The sequence below is a fragment of the Beauveria bassiana genome (assembly GCF_000280675.1).
Source record: "Beauveria bassiana ARSEF 2860 unplaced genomic scaffold BBA_S00008, whole genome shotgun sequence".
Lineage (NCBI taxonomy): Eukaryota > Fungi > Ascomycota > Sordariomycetes > Hypocreales > Cordycipitaceae > Beauveria > Beauveria bassiana.
The window spans coordinates 976,121-1,000,507 of record NW_007930843.1 but is presented as its reverse complement, the minus strand read 5'-3'; the positions used below and the strand labels follow the sequence as shown (position 1 = coordinate 1,000,507).

Genomic DNA, 24,387 nt, shown 5'->3' with positions numbered 1-24,387 from the left:
ACTCGGTTTTATCATCAGCATGAAGCTCAGTGCGCTTTCCAGGATCATGGGCCGGGCCGATAGGGGCTCATTTGATGCTGCTGCTACGTTATTATTAAGGTTTGTTATGAGTCGCGCCCCGGGAATTGTCTCAACCTATCCACTCAGGTCACACAGCTGTTAGTTAACGGTGTGCTCGGTACTCCGTACGGATAGTTTAACTTTGTCTTACAGATTGATGCATAGTCTTGCTCTTAGTACTTGCCCCTGCTGCGGGTCGGAAAAGGTAATGTTAGACGTCGTGGAAGAAAAGGGGGCATCCACGGCATCTTGTAGATCTGTACTAAAGTTCTCCGCCGTGGCTGACATTGATCCATGCGCAAGCCAATTCTGGTTGCCCAAAGAATGCAGCTCACTGTTCATAGTAGACCCCGGAGTATGGCGCCGCTGTCTCCGTATCTATTACGAGATACACACTGTCACTTATTACCCCTTGCCTGATGTTTGATGTCGCAATACTGTAGTAATCAAGGGGCGTAGGTATTAGTCGATGTTTGCCAAACAATATGCACCCTTCACACGTTGCTTAGCAGACTAGCAGCTATGTAGCGACCAGGCAACTGCTTCAGTTACGGACTTTGAAGATGCATGCTTATTACTATTAGCGCTACTGAAATTTGAGACAACCATGAGTGAGTGGCCTTGTCACCAAAGCTTGCGACCAAGCCTTTACCCCCCTTTGATTTATCTATGTCTAGTTATGCCCAGCTGGCTAGCTTGACTTAATCGCCCACCTGCCGCACTGCCGCGCGAAGAGGTCCATTTGCTGCAATGTGATGCAAGGCGCCGCCGTGTGCGAAATCGGAGCCTGAATATGCAGGTTGGGTACCTTTCTCGGTTTATTAGTGTCCTGAGAAAAAAAAAAGCTCCTGCGATCATCACCAAGTCGCTGTGCATGAATCCCGACTCCCGCTAGTCAGATGTGACGGAGAGATAAGCGTAATCCACTGTCTCACTGGAGACATGCCCGCTTCGGCCATGCTTTATGACGGGATGCTTGACCCTGAAGTTTACGGCCTCCCCCCCTGCAAACATGTAATTCGTATCGCCGTGGTGGACGTTGTGACGTGGACGCAGTATTACTGTGCCCGGTAGTCATTTGCAGACCATGTTTAATCAATCCTCGGGAACTGTACTTGGTCTGTACTATCCACACCCTGGTAATGCTCCGTTAATAGGGTCTAAATTAGCCAGCTGATGCATCTATCGGCACACATCTTGCCGATAAGCAGCTCCATCTCGTCGTCTTCGGGCCACATGAATAAGGCAAGCCGCTTGGGTGGTGTGGTGTGGAATTGATCTCTCACGCAGCAGTCCGGTACCGCTTTTTCGCCCTCCCCAGCCAGCTCACCAGGTGTGGGTGGCAAAGTTGCAAGTTTGTACCAGCCTTTTGGAGCTGTGCAGATGCGGTCAGGCAGATGGCATCAATCTGTTTGTACCCTGTTTTTGCCTGTCAATTGTCTGGCAAGGCTCCTTCACAACGCAGGCAAGCACGTTACATCCACTATGGCCATCTCGTCATCTCTGCCCATGTCATGTCACTATCCTACTGATGAGGGTGGGAAAGCGACTGATGGCAGTCTGGGTAGCTGGATCTTCTGGTGTAAAAGTCCAACTTTCACCACCCACCAGTAGTAATAAGTCAGGTTTTGTCCCACCACCTCATCTCACACCTAACCCTTCAACCATTCCAAGGCTAGAACTTCCGAGGCGCTGCTTCTGTTTGGGCTTACGTGTTGTGGTACTCGGCCAGCAAATGTGTGGTGTTTTTTTTCGGTCGAATAAATAGTGCTTGCTCTCCCTGTTTCTCGTTTCGTCTGGGCGGCAATGTGATTTTGAAACTGTCTCACCCCAGAAGCCAGCTAGCAGGGCTCTGCTTTGTCACTTTTGTTCTGTTACAACGCCTTGGCAGCTAGCGCACACCATTGCCAGCCAGTATCGACCTTATGCTTCCTGTGCACTCTAGATCGACAATTGCTCAATACTAAACTGATACATGAAGGCAGGGCCTGGCCTGAGGAGTCAGGACCCCAACTTGTTCTGGAGAAGTCTCATCCGAAGCATCGCCCTCCCACTTTCTTTATTTTAACCTTGATTCCCCTGGAGGCCTGCTCGAGAAACTGTTTCCCCCCCTTTTACTTTCCATCCCCCAAACCTTATTGCAGAAAGCCACCACAACAAAGTCCGGCGCCTCTCGAACATAACTCGATTCCTGTATAAACCACCACAGCCTGACATGGGCGAAGTCATCGTCACCAGCACAGAACGCGAAAGATTTAAGAAATCTGCCACAAACTTTCAGGATATATCCCACAACTCACTCGTGTTATCTCACATTGTTGCCTATTTGCCCCCATCATCAATCACCAGACTCACAGCAACAAACAGAGCTCTCCGAGACACCATCAAACACACGCCGGGGATTTATCGCCACTTGGATCTGCAGACCGTCAGGAAAGCCCATATTGACGGCGGCGAGATTACGACAAGTACGCAGCTTGATGAGAGCTTGACAGAAGACGAGTAAGTAGTTTATCGACAAGACACTGTGCTTCCCAGCCCCCGCGCGACTACACAGTTGGTACTGACGTAAAGACCGGATAGATTACATGCTGCACCGTTGCGAGACTTGTTCTCAATTTTGCAGAGGCGAAATATCCTGCAAGATGTGCAGACACTTGTTCTTGATGGACTCTCGGTGACGGCAGACTTTTGCCATGACATCATCAACGGCCCTGAATTTAAAGTCAGGCTGCTTTCAATCCGCGACGTGAAGAATCTCAATCATGGGAAACTTTGCGGTGCGCTCCAGTACGCTTGCCGCCCGAGCCGGGATGCAAGTCCGCGTCTAAAGGGCATTTATCTATTTGGCCCCAAAGATGATGAGTCTACTACTACTACTACTCAGTCGGCCACAGCCCGTGAAAGTCCGACCGCAGTTGGTCATGATCAGGACCAGAGAAGCTCGAGCGCATTGACGGAGACGTTGCAGCAGCGCAGCAGCGACGATGCCTGGTGGGATGTCAAAGGCCGACAGCTGATGCGTCCGATTCAGAAGGAGTGGGCAAATTGCCTGCTTGCCTGCAGTGGCGTCATTGCATTCGATGCTCTGCTCTGTCAAGGACCACGCCACCACAGCAGCCGGGCTGCAGGGCACCCCAACGTCCTCGCTGAGCTCGGGCCTGCCGTGGCTACTTATTCGCTCTCTGGTTGCCATGGCTGCGGGAAAGCACCCGAGGGCATGATTTCGCCGAGCTCGCATACCGTGACCGATTTACCGTTGCTCGCGCCCCTGCCCGTCTTGTGCTCGTCGCTGCGAGCTGCCACTGCGCCTAGCCTGACAGCTACGGCCTTTGTGCCCCGATGTGCAGAGTGCATCAGAGAGCGCTATTGCCACTGCTGTAACAAGTGGTGGTGCGAGTCATGCTACCAGCTACCCGGCCAGGGGTCTCAGCATGAACCGGCCGTCGTCATCGTGGATGATGCTGATAATATTGGCCAGCTCGAAGATTACATGCTTCTTGAAGAAGCTATCGCAAAACAAAAGGTACCAGTTTCACATGCGGCACAGCCCTGAAGAGAGCATCTGCAGCAGACGCATCGAACATGGCATGACGTGGTGGGTCTTGCTCGCTGAGCTCGATTGAGCCGAGCGAGCATGCTGTGGCCGTCATCATGCTCGATACTCTGTCTGGATTTAGCTGGCATAATCCTTTGTGTTGACATTGGCTAACATTTGTCCTATAGAGTCGAGTAACTAAAAGCTGCTGGGAATGCGGCAATAGCGTAAGATGCTTGCTCGGCGCGATCCTTTTCTCGCAATTTCCCTCGCAAGAAACTAACACCTAGTAGTGCGAAGACTGTATTGACAAGACGCAGCGAGTCTGCAAAAAGTGCTGCGCCGGCTACTGTACCGTTCACAATGAAGGGTCGTCTGCCGAGTTTGTGAGTGCCCAACCATCCTGAGCAGTCCCTTTGACCATCAGAGCTGACCATTTCAGTGTGACTGTAAGCCATTGTATCGCCCAAAAGCACGTTTGTCAAATTCTTAATCAATCGAATAGGGTGTGTATCGCGCGGTCGCAGACTAGCCAAAACAAAGGCACACGGCGGCAGCTCGCTGCCACTACCAAAGCTGCGAGACATTCGCCACCTAAATCACATCCGTCGAAAGGCTGGATTTTAAAGAGGATTTTGGTTCTCTCATCATATCTCACGAGCGCTGATTCGAAACGCATTTTTTTCTCCTCACAATCTGGGGGAATCTCCATAGCCTTGCCCAAAATAAGGGCCCAAGATTGACCTTGTGTGAATCGATCGATGAAATTGTACAGCCTGAAAGTAACAGGCAGGAGTTTATTTAGCTGAATCTCATCTCATCTATGACCTGAAGAAATGTGGAGACTCAAACTCAGGCGTGGCCACTGACAGCATGACATATGTTGGTAGCTGATCGTTTTGTCCTCTCGGGGAGATGTGATGTATTGGATTTCGCCCGCACACGGCAGCAAGAGGAATTGCGTCTTGGTATCAAAGTCACCGACGTCCTCCGAGGCAACGGTGGCTCATTTCAAGAGCGTTGGCTGGCTCCCAGGGGACGATAGTCACGGCATCGCATTTGCCAGTTGTCGGCGGGTTCCGGTGGCTGACATTCGACTGGGCAGTTTCCGCAAAGGCGAGGTGCAGTAGGCATCGTCGCCTACAATCTCACTGTATCATCATACGTGGGCAAATTTCGGAATCACAAAGTCCCAGGACCTGTCAGAAACTTGCGCGCTAGCCATGCCTGTCCATACTCGTCGTACTGTTGCTTTGTGACTGCGAGCTTTTCAATATCGGCGTGGCAGGCCAGATTGGCCGCTCCGGCCCATGTGCTCAGAACGGGATCGGCCGGCCGTGCCACGCGTACGACGCAGTCATCGGGAACTCGCTGAACGACCTCTTTTTGGAGCCGCTGGACAAAGCCGTCGAAAAGAGCGTTGCCTCCTACCAGCACAATGTTGGCGAGCAACCCAGGCCACAGCCCGACTGGCAGATCGTGTATTGACTGATGAATGAGATCCGCGATGCCAGGCTGTCGCATCCCAATGTCGGATGGGTTGAATAGTATCTCTGGTATTGCAAAACGTTCGTTTCGGAGCGTCAGAACATCTTCGTCGGCTTGGGCCGCGGCAAGCTTTTGTACTTTCGTATGGTTCGCTGGGTCGTAATCTCGCACAGAGCCTCTCAACTTTTTGTGGAAGTCTGGTAGAATGTAATCCTTTGCAATGGCTCCGGATACGTATTCTGGCCGTGTCTGACCTCGCGTCCCTTTCCAGCATCTCTCCAGGTCACGCTTGAAGTCCAGGGAGACGAAGCACGCCAACTCTTTCATCTCGTTGACAATATGAGGATCGCTTCGTACGTCAAAATGACGCAGAGATATCTGTCGAGCCATGTAGTTTGTAAGAAGTTTACCTCCCACGTCGAGTCGGCGCACAGCGGAATGCAGTGGGCGGCCGCGGAAGACTGGTGTCACTGTGGTGTGAGAGTATCCCGAGTCGACGACGAGAAGAATTTCGGCAGGTATATTGGCAGCTGTCGCGGTATCTGTCGGCGTTCGGAAAAGGGATTGCGCGTCGTGGTATGCGTTGAAAGCAGGTCCTAGAGATGTTGTTGAGTCGTCTGCAGCGCAATGGGACGCAGAGGCGTAATTTGTCGCGACATACCAACTCCGCGATAGTAGCTTTCGAAGCCATATTCCTCAAAAACAATTTGATCGCAGTTTGACTGAAGGACAGGCAGCCCATTTGGCGGCTCTGCAAGCACGAGTCGCGTTTCTGACGGGTCGCATTGGAGTGGCGCTCGACTTCCAAAGAATTCGTAGTCCCAAATTTCTGACTGCACCTCCCAGTTGACAATGAAGCCCTTTTCAACGGGTCGTCGGAATTGCATCTCGCCAAAGTCGGTACATCTTTCCAGCTCTGAAGCGACATATATTTTTCGTGTTCGGTCGCGGGCGATGCAATTTGGAATTATTCGAGGTTCGTCAGCCCGTCCGTCGCGGACAAAGCCCGCCTTCAAGGTAGAGGCGCCATTGTCAAGAACGAACGTATTTCTCGGCTTTGGAGGCAATGCCGAGACTTTACCCTTCTTTCCCCCGGCCATATGAATCGAGAGGTGTCTACCGTTGTTGGTGACTGACGCAAAGAAGTTGAATTCTGGAGACTCATACTCTGGGAAGCAACATTACACGATCACGTGGCCAGCAATTGCGAATAGTACAAAATGCATGTAATTCTTCCATCGACAGCGATATATGTAGCATAATTTCTATTTGACGATATTGTATGTACATTTATATTTATCGAGCGAAGCTGTGTGAACGGCTACTCACAGTTTCGCATCGTCAACACCTCGGCCTGCGGAAAGGCCGCTTCGTTTCGCAATATCATCATTTGGGACAACGCCCATGACCTTGCGAGTGTTGATGAAAGACGGCCCGCCGCTTTTCCATGCGAAATCCTTCCATTCTCCCAGGCTTGGCCACATTTGCTTCTCTACTAAGACGTTTGTAGCATCTTGAACCTGCTCATTCGTGACGCTCTGCCACAGCTGCCAGGTCTCCTCCAGTTGGTCAACTGTCGAAACGCCCATGACGCTCGCCCCAATACGCGGGGGAAAACTGCTGTTGGTATCGAACTTGTAATTTTGGGTACCAAACTTGGAGCCCTGGTAGATCCAGTTGCGCAAAGACCAGCGAATCGCCACCTCTTCCAGGTGCCTATTTTCTGTTGCGGCAATGGCAGCAAGACCGTGACACGCCTCTCGCAGCTCCTCCGGTGCTGGATGCCAGGCAGCCATAGGAAGACTGTTGACCCCATTCGAAGTCAACAAGCCCATGCCCAGCATACTGGCATTCAGGATACAGTTGACACCGGACAATGCAAACCGCTCCAGAAGCTCCGGGCGACCAAGCTGAGCGTTTTGTACACAAAAGTGCCCATAGGATAAAACAGCATCAATCGGCTCCGAAGTTTCACGAAATATCATCTCCGCGAGGGAAGCCAGAGTATCCACGGGGTATCCGCTGATGCCAACATACTGGATGACGCCTTGATCACGAAGCCGCCTTAGCTCGGTGACAGCGCCGAGTACCTCGGCAGGAGACACAAATTCTACATCGTGCATATAGACAAGGTCGAGGCGATCTGTTCCAAGTCGTTCAAGACTTCGGAATATGCTGTATCGCACCCAGGCTGGGGAATAGTCAAACTCGTCGCCAGCAAGGCGGCCGGCTTTCGTGATGAGGAAATACGAGTCGCGAGGCGGAGCCGGCTCTATACGGCGCAGCGCATCGCCCAGGAGGACCTCGGACGGCCCGTAGTAAGGTGACGTATCGAAGGCAGTAATATTGTGATCGAGAGCGCGGCGGACAATCTCGACATATGGCATCTGCGTCGGGTCGGGGTGGTATTGGTGGTTGAAAGTGGCGGTCCCCAAGATCAGCGGTGGCAGTACCTCGGACAAGGGCCGGGAAGCTGCGCGCTGAGCTTCCATCTCGCGCGGGTTTCTCTTTGCAAGCAAGAGACCGTCGGTTTAGTGTTATTGAAACATGTCCAACTCGGCGCTCATGTGTAAAGTAAGATGAAGTAAGATGCAAAATGGTTAGGCTGGGGCGATACGTGGTTTTTTCCCTCGGAGGGGTAAATCGGGCAGGCGATGTGACCTAGTACTGCCTACCTAGATATAGTTAAGGTAGTGGAGGCATAGCCGTGCGCTACACCATATTGCCACAACTCAACTATTTGTCTGTCTAACCGTGAGCCTTGACAAGTCTTGCTAATAATAAATAAGCTTTTCTTCCCTCACCCGCAATTTGTATTGGGCACGCAAAACGTAAGCACGATCAAGAGCACAGTCAAAACCGCGCGTATCTCAAGCCTCCATGGAGGCCTTTCGGACCATGTTAGCTTAATGGCGGCTGGCATATTTAATTCATCATATCAAGTCAGGCTCTGATAAAAACGTCAAAAGTGGTATAATTAGGCTATTCAAATCAGTAACACTTCCTCATATGCAACATCCGCCAACTCCTTTACGGGGGTATGTGCTGCTGTACTCATTCATCTTAATGCATAAATAGATTCCACGCCCACCGCCAAACACTTAGACAGCGGAGCCGCGTCGCTCAACATCTTCGATAACATGCTTGTCGAGGTGGCCACCAGTGCTCTGGTTAGCGGCAAAGGTGCTATGGGGCTTCCACTTGGCAGAAGTGCGAGGAGTGGACTCTTCCATCATCTTGTCAACCTGCTCCAAAGACAATCCCTTGGTCTCGGGAACGAGGAAGTATGTGTAGACCAGAGCGCAAGAGCAAAGACCACCCCAAATGAAGAAGACCTTGGACTTGAGGTTGCCCTTGTCAGAACCAACCATGTAAGGGGTGATTACGGCGATGATGGTGTTCCAGAGCCAGTTGGAGGCAGTGGAAAGGCCGACACCGCGGGAACGGATGGGCAGAGGGAAGATTTCACCAATGACCACCCAGGCACCGGGACCCCAAGTGGAAGCAAAGAAGAAGATGAAGATGGAGATGAAAGCAATCTGAGCGTTGACGGCAGACAAGTTGTTGGGAGTGGTGGCCGCAGGATCTTCGGCGGTAGGAGTAGGATGAACACGGTCGAAACCAGCAGTGACACCAACAATGGCGCAGAGAAACTGGCAGACCAGCATACCGGCGGCACCGACGAGAAGAATCGAGCGACGGCCAAAGCGTTCCACAGTCCAGAAAGACAGAGGAGTAGAGAGAACATTGATAATGGTGAAGATCATGGAAGTCAGAAAGACATCCTTGACGGCACCAGTCGACTTGAGGAAAGCGGCCGAGAAATAGAAGATAAAGTTGACGCCGGTCCACTGCTGCATCATCTGAAGTGAAGTACCGAGGATGGTGCGGCGCAAGTTGGACTTGGAAACCCAAAGACTACCCTTGAAGCAGTTGGCCCAGCTACCGAACCAAGTAGTCGAGGGAATCAGGGCACGCTCGTACTCTTCGTTGGCAACAATCTCGGCGACCTCGCTCTGGACGTACTCGGAGCTCTCAGGCTGGCCGCGGAGTCTGGAGATGGAGGCAACAGCCTTCTGAACCATGCCCTTCTTGATGTAGTATCTGGGCGACTCGGGAAGGAACAGGAGGCCACCGCCAAGAATGAAAGCCCAAGGAAACTGGATACCAATGGGAATGCGGTAAGAGCTGGTGTTTTCGATGTGAGAAGTATAATTGACGACGATGGAAGCCAGCATGAGGCCAATGGTGATACAGAACTGGTAGCCAGAGACCAGAGCACCACGAACCTTGCGGGGGCACTATAAGTGTGGTTAGCATCGAGTGTTGCTTCGAGGACGAAGCGAAACTTACAATTTCGGACATGTAAAGAATGACAATGGCGGATTCGAAGCCGACACCGAGTCCGGCGACAAGACGGCCAGCGACGATGGGGCCAAGCGCGTGGGAGGGGCTGGTAATCATCTGCACAGCAACACCAATGGCGTAGATGAGGCAGCCGAGAATAACAGTCCACTTGCGGCCAATCCAGTCGGCCATGTCGCCGGCAATCAGAGCACCAAAAAAGGTACCGCAAGACAGAATCGAGACGATGAGAGAAGAGTTGGGATCGCTGAGCTTCTCAGCAGCAGCGCCCTCGACGGCCTTGTAGAAGATGGGCGAAGCGGTAACACCGTTGATGTAACCGGAATCGTAACCGAAGAAGATGCCACCAAAAGAGGCGAATGCGCAGAGAAGATAGGCCTTCCAGGTGACGGGTGCCTCGATGGCCTCGACATCCTGGGTGGCGCGGAGGCTAACGTCCTCCTGGCGAAACTCGCCAACTTCGACTTTTTCGCTGCCAGTCATTGTGGGCAGTGGGTTTGCTCGTTGGTCGAATGCACAATGGCTGGAGAAAAACGAATAATGGAGGAGGAACAACTCGTGAGACACAGACGACAAAAGTAGTAAGACACACAAAGGAATAAGGAAGGGGTGGGAGGGCAACGACGGGATCTTATACTGGTGAACGACTATCGTGTGGCTCTCCACGACTGACTCTTGGGTGTTTTTTTTTTTTACTTTCTTTCCCCATGGGCGTTGCAGCCTCATAACTTTATGGGGCATGGCTAATTGGGGGGAACTCCCCAAACACACTTCGGCGGTTTGGCGGCCATGGCTGACTCTGGGGGGGCGACAGGGGCTGGGGGAGGCGCCGTTTGGAGATTCTGGACCGATTTTGGTGAAAGCTCACTGGCCACAAAGGGGGGGGTGTGTATAGCGCACTGCTGCTATTAACGGTAGACCGGCTCGGAGGACGAAGCCGGGTAAGGGGGGGTGTGTGCGTGGACAGAAGACGAAATTGGCACAAAGTAATTTATTTAGCGTTGATGTACGGATAGACTGTAGCACGGCCGAGGTCGCGTCTGCGTCTGGGGGGGGGAAAAAGCCTGGGGAATAGAGTTGTACACGAGAACACACTGGTTGTTATTGACTTATTACCCAGAATGTACGGATTATGGTCCAAGGACAATTATTTGTGGCGGCTCCAAGTGGGGGAGAAGAAGCGCAGCATAGTTCCAAGAGGCCTCGCCCCATTGGGGCTGTAGAGAAGGGCCGAAAACCTCAGTGTCATGGAAGCTTGAGAAGCCTCGTCAAGAAGGTCAGAAGGGCGGCCCTCATAAAAAAATAAGAGAAAAATACACATTCCCCAGTGCCCCAGAAGGCCCCCTTTCCCACTATTACCTTTTTTCTCCAAGGCTTGTTCTGGGGCCCCGTAGCATGTCCCCCGGAGCCACTCCGCACTGGGGATATGGGGTGAATGCCTGGAGAAGCGCCGAGAAGGGCCGGATGGTGGTAATTTCTTTCTCCAGTGCCCGCTCGCGTGGCCCAACAATGGGGCAACGATCAAATGGAACCACGGTCTTACAGGGTGGCCTGCGGCATGGACAAATGTGAATAGTCTTTGTCTTTTTGGGCTGAGTTGCCAACACCAATGATAGTTGGTCCCTTTGCGGCTCAAGCTATCTAGCCAGTGTTGACCTTTTCGTTGCTTATAGGAGCACTTGCTTGTTACTTTCTCTCTTACAACTTAGCTGCTTCCGTCGTTTATAGAGCTGGCTCCAAGACTCACTCCCACATGCCGTGACTTGCACAGAGGCAGAGAGGGAGGGCTCCGGCTAGCGGCTGCAGACACGGGTGGTATTTTCCTGACCCGGCCCCATCATGCTCGTCTCGGCTGGGCGCCACTAGTTATGATTTTCGTCAGCCACAAGCGTATAACAAGGCGCCAAGGCCCAATGGCGAGACTTTGTTCTCGTGAGTCGATGATGGCAACAAAAGTCTTGTACTATTCGCTAACTACTGCTACCCGCACATTGCCGCATCCAGTCCTACCATGTATCCGTACCTAGAGACGGGTGACGTTGGGCAGTCCTGCCGCTGACTTGGATGGCACCTTGTTTGCTGTCGCCCCCAGCTCCTGTCATCTACAGATTATGTTTCGGAACAATCATAGATCTGGGCGTCATTTTTCACGGCACCGTCTCTGTTTTGAGCCGCTTGGTCCCGGTTGTCGTTCGGCAACCGACAGAATTGCTCCCAATATTTCTCACAGCAAACGACCATGATGCTGGGCTGTGGGCAAACACGGCAAGTTGTACGGATAACTTGGAGGAGGAGGAGGAGGGGCGTGTAATAAATTCTAGTTTATCGCCCTAGTCACTGGTATTATTTATTACTTGGACCGCCGACTCAAGCACGTCAAGGTAAATAAATAGCCCACCAGCGTGTTGGCAGCCTGGCTCCACGGCGTGAGTTTCCCCATGGGACCATTTTCGGTCGCATTTTCAACTGGCCGCATAGAAAGATGGCTGAGAGGCGCTTTAATTGACCGAGTGATATAGTGCATGTTGGCTTCACTGCGCGCTAATACATCTAAACCCAATCCGTCAGCCTCTAGAGCCTAGTTATCCTCTTTCCTACCTTTTTTCCCCCTTCTTCTTTTTTGTCCTGGCACGGGACCCATCACTGACTCGCCAGCGTCGCCCAGCAGCGCTTGTTGGCATTCCTCGGTTTAACTAATTTTGGCATGCTTCTTTCTGTTCCGGGGGGCTCTCAGTGTAGCGTTACCTCTGTGACACTGGCAAGCCTCGTATTTCTACACTGTAATACAGCAGCAGCAGCAGCAGCAACTCTTTCACAAAGCCAGTTTTTACTACCAATTAAATCCGAAGTATAGTTGGCAATAAGTCATACCATGTGTGGTTGGGTCCGCCAGGCTGGATCCAGCACGGTCGCGTGGCAGGAAAGAAATTTCCCCTCCCGTTTCATGCTTTTTTCTGTTTCTCCATGATACTCGGTGGGGATACGACGCTGTATCTCTAATAATCCTAGGAGAACACCCGCAAGCCCACCAACGCTGCAGCTCTATCCGTGCTGAAAGAGCTGTGGATATCGACGCGGTGATGCAGCGCGCTTGCACGTGTTACCTCTGCAACTCATCGCTCAAGTGTTCATGTAATCATCAACGTCCAGCATCTTCCTGTCCAGAGCAAAGGTAGATTTTGCAGTTAATTCTTCGCCACGTCATCTATTTATCGATGCAGCCCTGCATTGCTCTCGTTCTCCCCCCTGGTGCCTGGCCAATCTTTGCCACGTATGTCTCGCAATAAAACGAGAATCACATCTGTTTCGGTAACCGGCAGCATATTTACAATCTCATTCACTTGAGCAGCATAGGGAAATGCATCTTGAGAAAATGCAAATGCAGCATAGGAAAATCATGGCAACTCTAGGCCCCGGACTGGGACAAGAGTATGCTTCCAGCTGACTACCTGGTACTGGTAGCGGCAGCTTCTCAGCATTGGGCAAGGCTAGACCGAGCTAGCCCAGAATTGACCGGCCTCATTGCTACTGAGTACTTGGACACATGACCCTGCTTCGGGTAGGGTAGCTCAAGGGTTCACATTGGCATCAAGCATTTGAACAAGCCTTCTCTCCAGGATCGCCATTTGCTGGTGCGGATAATCACGCGCAACGCCACTACAGCCTCGATCGCCTGCCATTTCGTAGCTGAACGAGAAACCCTCCTCTGACCTGTTCAACGCATTAATTGACGCGTCCACGGCCGTTGTTCCTTTGAAACCGTCGTTGCAACCTAGGCAAGATTTTCCTACCCTGGACAGTAACCGCTGGTGATGCGGCTGCGTCTCTGTGCAACAGACCTGTTGAGCTTTGCAGGCTTTGCAGCTCCTCATCCGTTGTCGGGCTGAATAATTTGCTCAGGTGGTGATATCTTGGCGCCTAGACCATTGTATGTTTGGTCACACAACACACAACAGCCTGCTGCTTATCAACGCCACATCCCCCTCAGCCCAGCCCATCAAAGTCCTCTGTTGTTGATGACAACAATGAGTCGAAACTTGTTCGAGGAAGCCGTCCAAGTCGTATCCGATTGATCATGTTATGCAAGTAAAGTGACAAAAATTGCGATTAAGCCGACTTAATTATTCGTTCACATGTTGAGCCTACCTGACTCTGAGGCAATGCAACCAACTGTCGGTGGGTGCAAACGCTCCCGGTAACTGAGTGGGCCAGCAGCCAGTGACAAGATCGAGCCTCACAGCCCGCTTAAACGCCACGAACGTAGAAAAGGTCATGCCCTGTCAGCCAGCCTTTTCGCGCGCCCTGAAATGACTTTCCCACGTACATCTTCCTGTTATTCAAATACTGGGTAAAGCCCTCAGTAACCAAGCCTCGACGCATGCTCGGCTTGCCTTCCCAAGCGACCGGCTCACAGCGTCAGAATAACATCCATCGACCATGGACGGAAACCGTGCGCCTCCGCAAGGCGGCGTGATTGAGGGGGCCAATCCTTCCAAGTACAATCCAGCAGATCCAATCATCCTTTTCATCATTCAAGTATGTGATTGCCATCGACAACGGTTCAGGTTATTACCTCAGTTCTGACGACGTGTTGTATCCAGGCCAGTTTAATCATCATCGTTTGTCATGCCTTGCACTGGCCCTTGGCCAAGATTCGACAGCCGCGCGTCATTGCCGAAGTCGTTGGCGGCATCATTCTTGGGCCGTCGGTCATGGGGCGTGTACCGGGATTCCAGCAATCAATATTTCCCAAAGAATCTATTCCGAATCTTTCCTTGGTCGCTAATCTCGGCCTGATTCTATACCTTTTCCTCATCGGCATGGAGACTGATGTCGGCTTTCTTGTGACAAATTGGCGCGTCGCAACTTCGGTAGCGTTTGCGGGCCTTGCTCTGCCCTTTGCAGTTGGCTGTGGTCTAGCCTGGGGAGTTTATCATGCATTTCGCGATGACTCTGGGCTTGCTCCCATCAGCTTCAGCACCTACATGCTCTTCATTGGAATTGCTATTGCCATCACAGCTTTCCCCGTTCTGTGTCGAATCCTCTCCGAACTCAAACTTCTGGATACCTCAGTTGGTGTAATCACTTTGTCCGCAGGCGTTGCCAACGATGTCGTTGGCTGGGTGCTGCTTGCGTTGTGTGTCACACTAGTCAATGCCGGCAAGGGCCTGACTGCGCTTTGGATCCTTCTATCCTGCCTTGGCTTTCTTCTCCTCCTCGTCTATATTATCAGACCTGCTCTCGTTTGGCTTCTTCGCCGAACAGATAGCCTGCAGAGTGGCCCATCTCAGGGTATTGTGTCCTTGATTATGCTGTTAGCACTGGCGGCCTCCTTCTTTACTGGCATCATTGGCGTGCACCCGATTTTTGGTGCATTCATGGTTGGCCTGATAGTTCCACGGGAAGGTCGATTCAACATCAAGGTCACCGAAAAAATGGAAGACCTCATCGGCGCTCTACTACTGCCGCTCTATTTTACGCTTTCCGGTCTCAAAACAAATCTTGGACTACTGAACAGCGGTCTAGCCTGGGGATATGTCTTTGCGACAACCATTGTCGCCTTCCTGACAAAGATTATCGGTGCTTCCTTTGCTGCGCGATTGAATGGCCTCGTGTGGCGCGAGTCGCTGACCATTGGTGTTTTGATGAGTTGCAAGGGTCTCGTCGAGTTGATCGTACTGGTAGGCTACTTACTGAGTGTTTAAAGCTTTCGGTATTCACCCGCTAATTTATTACAGAACATTGGTCTCCAAGCCAATATTCTCAGCACTCGAACCTTTACCATCTTTGTTGTCATGGCGCTTTTGACAACCTTTGCCACAACGCCGCTTGTGTCGTGGCTATATCCGCCTTGGTACCAGAAGAAGATGGAGCTCTGGCGACGTGGTGAAATAGACTGGGATACTGGGGCTCTTATTCACCCCCCAAGCGATGGCGCACACTCAAGTGCTACGCGAGAGAATACCGTGACTCGCGTCCTCGTATATCTGCGTCTGGACACTATGCCGAGGCTTCTGAAGCTTGTGTCGCTCTTTGGAGATTCTGACAAATTGTTGAATCAAGAGACAGAGTCAGATAACGCTTGTCGAGGGCCAGTCCGTGCCCATGGGCTCAGGCTACTCCAGCTGACTGATCGTGACTCGTCTGTCATGACTGTTTCTCAGGTGGATAGCTACAGTCGTAACGATCCTGTTGTGAATATCTTTCAAACTGCGACACAGTCGAATTACTTGGCTGTATCTGGAGAAGTTGCCATCATGCCCGAGCACCGATTCTCACAAGCACTCCTCCTGAAGGCGACGGCCATGTCCGCTAGCCTACTTCTTGTTCCCTGGAGCGAGACGGGAAATATCGGAGACTCGCAGATCCTTTCATCTTCTGCACAGGCTGACAAATTAGCTTCGCCATACACTGCTTTCGCGTCGTCCATACTGGACAATAATGAGCATAACATTGCTGTGTTTTTCACTAGAAGTGATCACACCAGCTCCAAAGACGGTGTAACTGAAGAACAGGGCAAGCTTATCCGCCAATATTCCTTTGCCAAAACGACAAGTGACTTCCCAGTTGCTGCGGTGTCTCGCCAGCCATACCACATATTCATGATCTACATTGGAGGTGCCGATGATGATTTTGCTCTTCGTCTCGTCTTGCAGCTCTGTCAGGGATCGCAGGCGACTGCTACTATTTTGAAGGCCAAGGAAGCAGATGCGCAAAACTCCAACTCATCCAAAACAGGCGCAGCCAGCTTTCTAGACGAGATGAGCGAGGAATTGTCCACCAGGGTTCAGATTGAGCAGGTGCAGGGCCCCTGCACCGTGGAAGATTTCATCCACCACGCATCTACTAATGCCGACATCGCGCCACACGGAAACAAGTCTAGCCTTATTGTTGTCGGACGACATGCCAAAGACAAATTGGACGAAGGAAAGTTGAAGCACGCCCCGGCGAGTGAGACTGTACATTGCTTGGGAGTTCTTGCCTCGCAGATTGTTGAGGAGTTTGCCGAAGCAGATGTGTTGATCGTTCAGGCAGTGCAAGCTGCAGATGATACGGCGCCTTTATGAAGACGGTCATTTCAGGATATTTAAGCCACAGCGTATTGTTTCACCCAATATATATATGTATCACCATATTGAGTTCAGACGACAGAGAGCACTGGCAAAGTGATAGTCAACCTGCCAGACTCTCCCGCAGCACCTGAGGAAGAATCGCGAATACGTGCAGCTAGGCTAATTAGCCTACTCCATGACCAAATGACTGATCTACAGAGATCATAGTTACAACTTTTGCTGGACATTTCCGCTTAGAAAAGGCTGACGAGCATAGCGGGGTTCATTGTAATCCACCTGGATATTTGTGCCGCTTTCTTGGTCTGATGACGGAGCCAATTGCCGGCGGCCAAAGGCGGACAAAAATGGAGTATTAGGTTGTTCCCTTTTTATGTAATCATATAATTGGTTAGATAAGTTTCAAGGGTCCCGGCATCGCTTGCGATGTATAAAAGCGATCGCGATCGAGATGCGGCATTTTTATCTTCACTCTCCTACATCTCCCTACAGCGCCCTTGCTAAACAAACCTCGTCAACATAACAACAAAAGCCTCTGGTACGGACCATGTGATCCGCGCAGGAATAAATTCTCTCGCTATGGAGCTATCCCAAGATCGAGGTAACGTATACTGGAATGCAACCGGGTGTTCAATGGGTTCGCCTCGTGCTGCAGCCGTGTCGCTTGTCTTAGCTGCTGTGCGGGTTGACCTATTGATCTGAGAAATACCGGCGAACTTGATCTGGATAATACCAGCGAAAGGACCTGCATCTGATATTCTCCCCTTGCATGCGCTGCAAAATACTGACTACCGCAGCGTTTTGCTCGACATCTCACAATGTCTACTGATAAGATCACGTTCTTAACCAACTGGTCAGCAGAAACAGATCCTAGCTGGGGCATCCCTACGTTCTAACAATACGGCAGGCATGCCACGCCCTACCACGCCCCCCTCTATCTGGCACAGAGTAAGGGTTTCTTTGCTGCCGAAGGCATCAAGGTCGCCCTTTTAGAGCCCAACGACCCCAGCGTGAGATTGCCACGGCCAACTCCTAATTGGTAGTAGCATATTAATTTTCCTAGGATGTCACTGAAATCATTGGCTCTGGCAGTGTGAACATGGGCTTCAAGGCCATGATTCATACCCTCGCTGTTCGTGACCCAACCTAATACATTTCTGCCGAGAACGTGATCTGATCCGAGATGCAGGCCAAGGCTCGCAACTTTCCCGTCACCTCAATCGGCAGCCTCCTCGATGAGCCCTTCACTGGTGTCGTCTATCTGAAGGACTCTGGCATCACCACCGACTTCCGCTCTCTCAAGGGCAAGCGTATCGGCTACGTTGGCGAATTCGGCAAGATCCAGATCGACGAACTCACCTCGCACTATGGCCTCACCCCCGATGACTACACTGCCGTCCGCTGCGGCATGAATGTGTCCAAAGCCATCAAGAATGGCGAAATCGACGCCGGCATCGGCCTGGAAAATGTCCAAATGGTCGAGCTCGAGGAGTGGCTCGATAGCCAAGGCCGTCCTAAATCCGACGTGCAGATGCTCCGCATCGACGAGCTCGCCGAGCTCGGCTGCTGCTGCTTCTGTTCCATTCTGTACATTGCCAACGACGAGTTTCTGGCCGCGAACCCTGACAAGGTGCGCGCGTTCCTTCGCGCCGTCAAGCGCGCCACCGACTTTGTCCTGGCCGAACCGGAAAGTGCCTGGGCCGAGTATGTCGATTTCAAACCCGTCATGGGCACACAGCTCAACCGCAAAATCTTTGAGCGCAGCTACGCCTACTTCTCGCGCGACCTGCAGAATGTCAAGCGTGACTGGAACAAGGTCACCAAGTACGGCCAGCGCCTCGGTGTCCTGGCCGCCGACTTTGTCCCCAACTACACAAACGAGCATCTCGAATGGGTTCTGGACGAGGCATCGAACGACCCCCTCGGAGATCAGAAGCGCATGGCCGAGCTTCAGTGCGATGTGGCCTGTCGCGGTGGCTTCCGCCGTCTCCCGCGCGCTGCCGCTGCTTAGAGGCCATGTCTACTTGTACGTACGCGATGTCTCTTGACTAGATGATTTAATGATTCAACACGTTATTTCTGCGCGTGCGCATCGGCGAGAGCTTCAACCAAATAGTCCGAGGTATTCATAGCTAGGAACAGAGACTTTTCTGCGCCATATATTGAAAATCAGTTGAAAACTAAAAGTGAAGAGGCCGAACCTGTAGTATTGTGGTAGCCCTTAGTTATGACGAGCCTGCCATAGGTTATTAAGCTGCTTGCGACCTGTTCATGCAATGGAATGGAATCTTCGACTACGGAAACATGAAGGCGTCCTCTTGAAACGATGGAGAATTCGCACAAAATGGTGGGTAATTTCGCGCTTCAATTGGCCAGGAAAAATAGCTAGTCGTGGTGATTCTTGAATGCATGTCATGAATTCTTATGGCAAAGGGAAAAAAATGTCTTCAAGAGAGCTTCCGAGCGTAGTAGAAAATAAAGCAGAGAGCGTTGATTACGCGCGACTTGACGACTACCCCCCATTTAGTACACGTCATGAATATCTCATCAGAGCTGGAATCATGATGTGGCAATAGTAGTCAGCCCTACTCCCCTGCTGGATGGCGTTACATTGCCTATTTATTCATATTTGACACTTCTACCTGGCTCTGTGCCCCCAAAACACGTATCCTACATTTAGTTACAATGGCAAGCCAGCAAGTCACTAACGACGGGCTAGGAGAACCCCTAACTCTCCAGCAGACCCTCCTCACCAAAGGAGCAGCACTTACTCAGGTCAGGCCACCGATGATTTTGATTGAATCTCTAGTTTTGACGCATAGTGCAGGATTTCAAGCCCTTGAAAAACATATGCGCGCATCTGAATGCCTTTCACGCGTACGCCGACGACCCGCAACGCGCAGTAGAGACGAATCATTACTGCGGCCACGTGAGTACGTACGACGGAATGCTTGTTCTAGAAAACATGCGAAAATTATAATTAACGATGCAAAAAAGACAAAGATGTGCGCCAATGCCTTCTTTATGACTCGGCCGAGCCCGATGCACGACTTATTGGCGTTGAATACATGATCGCGCCCGAGCTATTCGATACGCTATCTTCCGAAGAACAAAAGCTCTGGCATTCGCATGTCTACGAAGTCAAATCCGGAATGCTCGTCATGCCAAATCCTGTTGTTCCTGACGCACTTTGGGCTCAAGCGGAGCACAAAGAGATGGAGAACGTGGTCCGGCTGTACGGCAAGGTTTACCATCTATGGCAGACAGACAAGGGCCACAAACTGCCGCTGGGTGAGCCAAAGCTTATGACGAGCTTTACAGCCGATGGGCAGTTGGATTTTGGCAGAGTTGAAGAGAGGGACAAGAAATTCAACGTCGACTATAAAACGAAAAAAGGGCAGAGAGAGGACATTCCAGTGCCTCAGATCCACCCAAGTGAGATTGGGACTATACCCCGGAGTTTAGTAGTGACGCTAACTTGACATGCAGATGCGGATAATGCCTGGAAAAAGAATTAGAAAAACAGCTGATTTTAGCATTAATTATCATGCATTGTGAATATTAATATTCAAGTAAAGTTGGTCGTATTTACTACATACGGCTAAATGTCGCCTATTCGCAGGTAGCTGTAGAATCATACAGACGTCATCTGTATGGTATGATGATACGCTCATGATAATGTCACGACTATTGATGTGTGTAGCTTTTACTATACATTCCCAAAAGCATAATACAATTGCCTATGCTTGAACATTCACGTCATCCATGTCCCACGCGCGTCACATTGATGTCGTACATGACATAAGTAGACAAATTCTAAAAAAGGCGTTGTCTCTTTTGTGTTGGGACAAGAATTTTCATGATATAAAGGAATGAGCTCTAGTTTTAGATTTGCAAATTAACCGTCTATTAAAACCTTTTCAACATCAGCAGGGAAATTCACACCATGTTTCAATCAACCCTCCGATACTTGGCTTTCGCCAACCACGCTATTGTATGGGTGTCTTCGCTGATTGTGACTGGAATTTTGTCGTACTTTTTGAACAAGTACTCTGCCGCTCACAACACACACATCATCTACCAAGAGGTCATAGTAAGTCACTTCATTGCTTTTATCTAGTTTTGTACCATTCTCACCTTTTGCAGGCTGTCATCACTCTTGCACTCTGGACGCTTGGAATGATTCTACCCCTGATTAGCAGATATGGTGGTCATCTCTGGCCAATCAACCTCGCGCTTTCCTACCTCTGGCTCACATCGTTCATCTTTTCGGCTCAAGACTGGTCTCGCGGATACTGCCGTAGGTACAGCTACGTCTATGGCTTCAGCAGATGCGGCTTGAAGAAGACTGTCATTGCGTTCAACTTTTTAGCCTTGTGAGTACTTATCGGCCGGCATTTTGTGATGGGTTCATGGCTTAACTTGATGACAATTTTTTTTATAGCTTCTTTCTCTTATGCAATGCTGTTATTGAGAGTCGGCTCTGGCACGAGTGGCGAAATGAAAGGGTCGTCACCCCGACCTCGAATGGCAGAAAGCGACCAGACACGGCTACTTCGGTGCGAGCAGACACACCAGCGCAAGACACTGTTTAATAGCTGGCACCAAATTCAAGATGAAAGCTATACCGAAAAAAAAAGAAGCCCCCCCCGATGATTGTTATAGAAGCCGGCAATGGATGAAAAGCAATTTAAGCGGGGGGATGATACCAGGTGATGCTACTTTGGCGGAGGTGTTGTCGACGGCCGAAACATTCATCTGCTGTCTTGTTTGGACCGTTCAGGTAGGGATGGATGGTATTTTTAAATGTATGATTATAATTTGAGATTGACGAAAAAGAAATTGAAAAACGCAGAATTATAATTGCAAATTTGTCAAGCCAGCGACAGAGCTTGTGGATATGTTTTTAAGTTGGGTTGGTCAGCGCTCTGTAGGCGAGTATGGAGTAATTCATGTGCATCATCAAATCTCAAATGCTCTTGGGATGTTTAGTCTGGCCTCAGATACACGTAAGCCTTTTTTACCCATCTTTTTCGCTGTTCGGCTCGTGGCATGGCTGGAATCATCTTAATCTCGCGGTAGAGTCCTGCTCTCTGAGTCACAGTCACAAGGTGGCGATTAAAGGTCTTGGTAGATATACATGTTAAACTCGAGCTGTGCAGATGGCTGAACCACAACAGCCAGTAGCCGAGCGCTGGTACAGACCTCCATGTTGCTCTGTACTTTTGAAGGGACTTGTATACAATCACCCTGATCACATGCTTAGACATGCTTAGACATGTCTTGATTGATGGTTTTACACGTGCAAGAGGGTCAATATTGTCGTCATCAAGGCTTTTCCACCCCCAACAAATTGGAAACAAATCATGATCCACCTGATTTTCCATGCAATGCTCGGTAATGGACTGACTCGGATGCGGCGCGATGCAAAGAGCCATGCGGGGAAATGCATCCACTGCGGCGATTGGCTACTTTCTGTGCCGTTTGCAAGTCAAAGGCTCCGTGTTTAAGATTAATTATTACGCCTGCGATAACGAACTTACTTGGATAGCTGCTTGGAACGGAGCTAGGCCGCAAGCAAGCCCGTCCGTCCCCCCCTCACACGACCCCGCGCGCTATCGGCTTTGCAGCTTCTCCACCTCGCCGACTTGCCGCGGTGCAGCTTCGGTAGCGAATCAGCTTTTTTAATAAAGAAAGAGGGATCCGGGGTTCCCCAGGTCAGAGAAATATGTTGCCATCCGTTACATTGACCCGCGCGTTATAAATTCCAATAATCGCTTTCTGTACCGCACCGACCAAAATCCAGAAGGCGCGCAATGGCAGCCATCCGACTTATACCACTGAAGCACATGGCGGGCATCAGCCTACTTGGCTGTGTGCTCATCAAGTTGCTTCATCTCTTGGACAACACGGCACAATCCGCCCTCGTTTTTCTTGCCCTGTTTGCCTCTCAAATTACCATTTACTCTGTATATGCAGTTTTTGTGTATCCATTCTTTGTGTCGCCTCTTCGCCACCTGCCTCAGGCCAAAGGCGGACTCCCCTTGCTTGGTCATGGAATCAACATGCGCAAAAAGGGCCTGGGTGTCATGGCGAAAAAATGGTATGTAAACAATCTTGTGCGTGAAAAAAAGTCCACCTCGGGACCAACTGACAACTTCGATTCAGGATCGCAGAAAGCCCCAACGAAGGCCTGATTCGTATCCTGTGGCATTTCAACCAGGAAATGGTCATTGTCAACTCCCCCCAGGCACTCTCGGAGCTTCTCGTCACCAAGTGCTACAGCTTTGAAAAGCCTCTATTCGCGCGCAGTTTTCTTGCTCTGATCATCGGCTGGGGTCTTCTTACTGTCGAAGGCGACGAGCATAAGAAGCAGCGTCGCGACATGCTGCCCGCCTTTTCATTCCGACACGTAAAGGACCTGTATCCTACATTTTGGACAAAATCGTGCGAATCTGTGCGCGAGATTACGGCATCCTGTGATGACAAGGGCTATACCGAGACGGACATTTCTGGATGGACCGCGCGCTGCGCCTTGGACATTATCGGCCTGGCGGGTGTCGGCGTCGACTTTGGCTCCATCAAGAACCCAGAGAACCCGCTGGCGCAAAGCTACGAGCTTCTGCAGCCCGCGGACGGAGACATGGTGCTTCTTGGTCTTCGCGCCTTCTTTCCCGGCTTTATCATGAACAACCTGCCGCTTCAGCGGGTGAGAGATGCTCGAAAAGCGTCCGCCCACATTCGCGGTGTTGCGCATGAGCTGATTCAAGAAAAGAGGCGCTTGCTAGAGAGCAAGCAGGATGCAGGTCTGGACATACTCACCGTTGCAATGGGAGGACGTCTCTTCTCCGAGAATGCGCTCGTTGATCAGATGATGACGTTTCTCTCTGCTGGCCACGAGACCACCGCATCTTCCCTCATCTGGGTGACGTACTTCATGGCCAAGTACCCGCATATGCAGGAGCGTCTGCGTCAGGAGATTCGCGATGCTCTTCCTTCTCCAGACAGCGACACTGAAGTCACGAGTGCCGTGATTGACTCTATGCCGTATCTCAACGCCGTGTGCAGCGAGGTACTACGAGTGCACAGCCCCGTGGCACAGTCGATACGAGTGGCAACCCAAGACACTACCATCCAAGGACAGTTTATCCCCAAGGAAACCCTCTTGGGATTGGTGCCGTGGGCAACAAACACGGACCCCAAGCAATGGGGCGACGATGCGCACGAGTTCAACCCAGAGCGCTGGCTGACCCCGGAGAATGGCGGCAAGAATGCGACCAATGCGGCAAGCGGAGGAGCCACCAGCAACTATGCCTTTATGACCTTTCTTCACGGGCCTCACAGCTGCATCGGTGGCGCATTCGCTAAATCGGAGCTGGCATGTCTGGCCGCGGCCTGGATCGGCCGCTTTAAATTCGAGCTCAAGGACAAGTCTCTTCTTGACGAAAGCAACATCAAGATTAATCCCAGTGTTGTCGCCAAGCCCGACGGCGGAATGGAAATGTGCATACAGGTTGTTGATGGGTGGTAAGCCAATGTGAGAATTGTAAAAAAAAAACAAGGCGTTTGTATTATTAAAATAGGCTTGTAGAATAGGTTGTTGAGCAAATATCTTTGCCTTTTTTGCCGTTTTTTTAAAAACGCCGAGAAGCATTAGTTGATGAAATAACAGATTTAGTCTCATTCAATTGTACATTTATTGGCCATGCATTTCTCGGCTTTTTATCAAGGAGGGTACGGTTTTGAAGACTTTTATCAAGGGACATCTTCTTCTGTCATCTGTCTCTTTTGTATCAACCATTTTGGTTCTGAAGACTTTTTTTTATCAGGGGACATGTTCTTCTGCCATCTGTCTCTTCTATACCA

The 24,387-nt window shown here is 50.8% G+C and overlaps 8 protein-coding genes across 8 annotated transcripts; 6 read left to right on the top strand and 2 right to left on the bottom strand.

The window, feature by feature from the left end:
- Positions 1–2,275: 2,275 nt before the first annotated feature.
- On the top strand, positions 2,276–4,225 carry BBA_03941 (uncharacterized protein; the record flags this gene model as incomplete). Its single annotated transcript, XM_008599038.1, has 6 exons — positions 2,276–2,562; positions 2,644–3,586; positions 3,787–3,825; positions 3,892–3,984; positions 4,041–4,047; positions 4,104–4,225. The coding sequence occupies 6 exons, from the start codon at positions 2,276–2,278 to the stop codon at positions 4,223–4,225; spliced, it is 1,491 nt and encodes a 496-aa protein (XP_008597260.1).
- A 555-nt stretch (positions 4,226–4,780) lies between these two features.
- On the bottom strand, positions 4,781–7,578 carry BBA_03940 (Actin-like protein; the record flags this gene model as incomplete). Its single annotated transcript, XM_008599037.1, has 3 exons — positions 4,781–5,682; positions 5,748–6,202; positions 6,416–7,578. The coding sequence occupies 3 exons, from the start codon at positions 7,576–7,578 to the stop codon at positions 4,781–4,783; spliced, it is 2,520 nt and encodes an 839-aa protein (XP_008597259.1).
- Positions 7,579–8,187: 609 nt separating this feature from the next.
- BBA_03939 (hexose transporter) lies at positions 8,188–9,934 on the bottom strand (the record flags this gene model as incomplete). The annotated part of the gene is made up of 2 exons (XM_008599036.1): positions 8,188–9,387; positions 9,440–9,934. 2 exons carry the CDS (start codon positions 9,932–9,934, stop codon positions 8,188–8,190), a joined length of 1,695 nt encoding a protein of 564 aa, XP_008597258.1.
- Positions 9,935–13,888: 3,954 nt separating this feature from the next.
- Positions 13,889–16,518, top strand: BBA_03938 (sodium/hydrogen exchanger family protein; the record flags this gene model as incomplete). The annotated part of the gene is made up of 3 exons (XM_008599035.1): positions 13,889–13,987; positions 14,053–15,132; positions 15,190–16,518. The coding sequence occupies 3 exons, from the start codon at positions 13,889–13,891 to the stop codon at positions 16,516–16,518; spliced, it is 2,508 nt and encodes an 835-aa protein (XP_008597257.1).
- An 821-nt stretch (positions 16,519–17,339) lies between these two features.
- Positions 17,340–18,532, top strand: BBA_03937 (nmt1 protein; the record flags this gene model as incomplete). The annotated part of the gene is made up of 4 exons (XM_008599034.1): positions 17,340–17,374; positions 17,429–17,531; positions 17,585–17,653; positions 17,711–18,532. The coding sequence occupies 4 exons, from the start codon at positions 17,340–17,342 to the stop codon at positions 18,530–18,532; spliced, it is 1,029 nt and encodes a 342-aa protein (XP_008597256.1).
- A 674-nt stretch (positions 18,533–19,206) lies between these two features.
- Positions 19,207–20,039, top strand: BBA_03936 (DUF1264 domain-containing protein; the record flags this gene model as incomplete). Its single annotated transcript, XM_008599033.1, has 4 exons — positions 19,207–19,296; positions 19,349–19,454; positions 19,519–19,956; positions 20,011–20,039. 4 exons carry the CDS (start codon positions 19,207–19,209, stop codon positions 20,037–20,039), a joined length of 663 nt encoding a protein of 220 aa, XP_008597255.1.
- A 428-nt stretch (positions 20,040–20,467) lies between these two features.
- BBA_03935 (uncharacterized protein) lies at positions 20,468–21,116 on the top strand (the record flags this gene model as incomplete). Its single annotated transcript, XM_008599032.1, has 3 exons — positions 20,468–20,614; positions 20,668–20,897; positions 20,966–21,116. The coding sequence occupies 3 exons, from the start codon at positions 20,468–20,470 to the stop codon at positions 21,114–21,116; spliced, it is 528 nt and encodes a 175-aa protein (XP_008597254.1).
- Positions 21,117–22,337: 1,221 nt separating this feature from the next.
- On the top strand, positions 22,338–24,052 carry BBA_03934 (Cytochrome P450 CYP617A1; the record flags this gene model as incomplete). Its single annotated transcript, XM_008599031.1, has 2 exons — positions 22,338–22,624; positions 22,690–24,052. The coding sequence occupies 2 exons, from the start codon at positions 22,338–22,340 to the stop codon at positions 24,050–24,052; spliced, it is 1,650 nt and encodes a 549-aa protein (XP_008597253.1).
- Between the last annotated feature and the right edge of the window lie 335 nt (positions 24,053–24,387).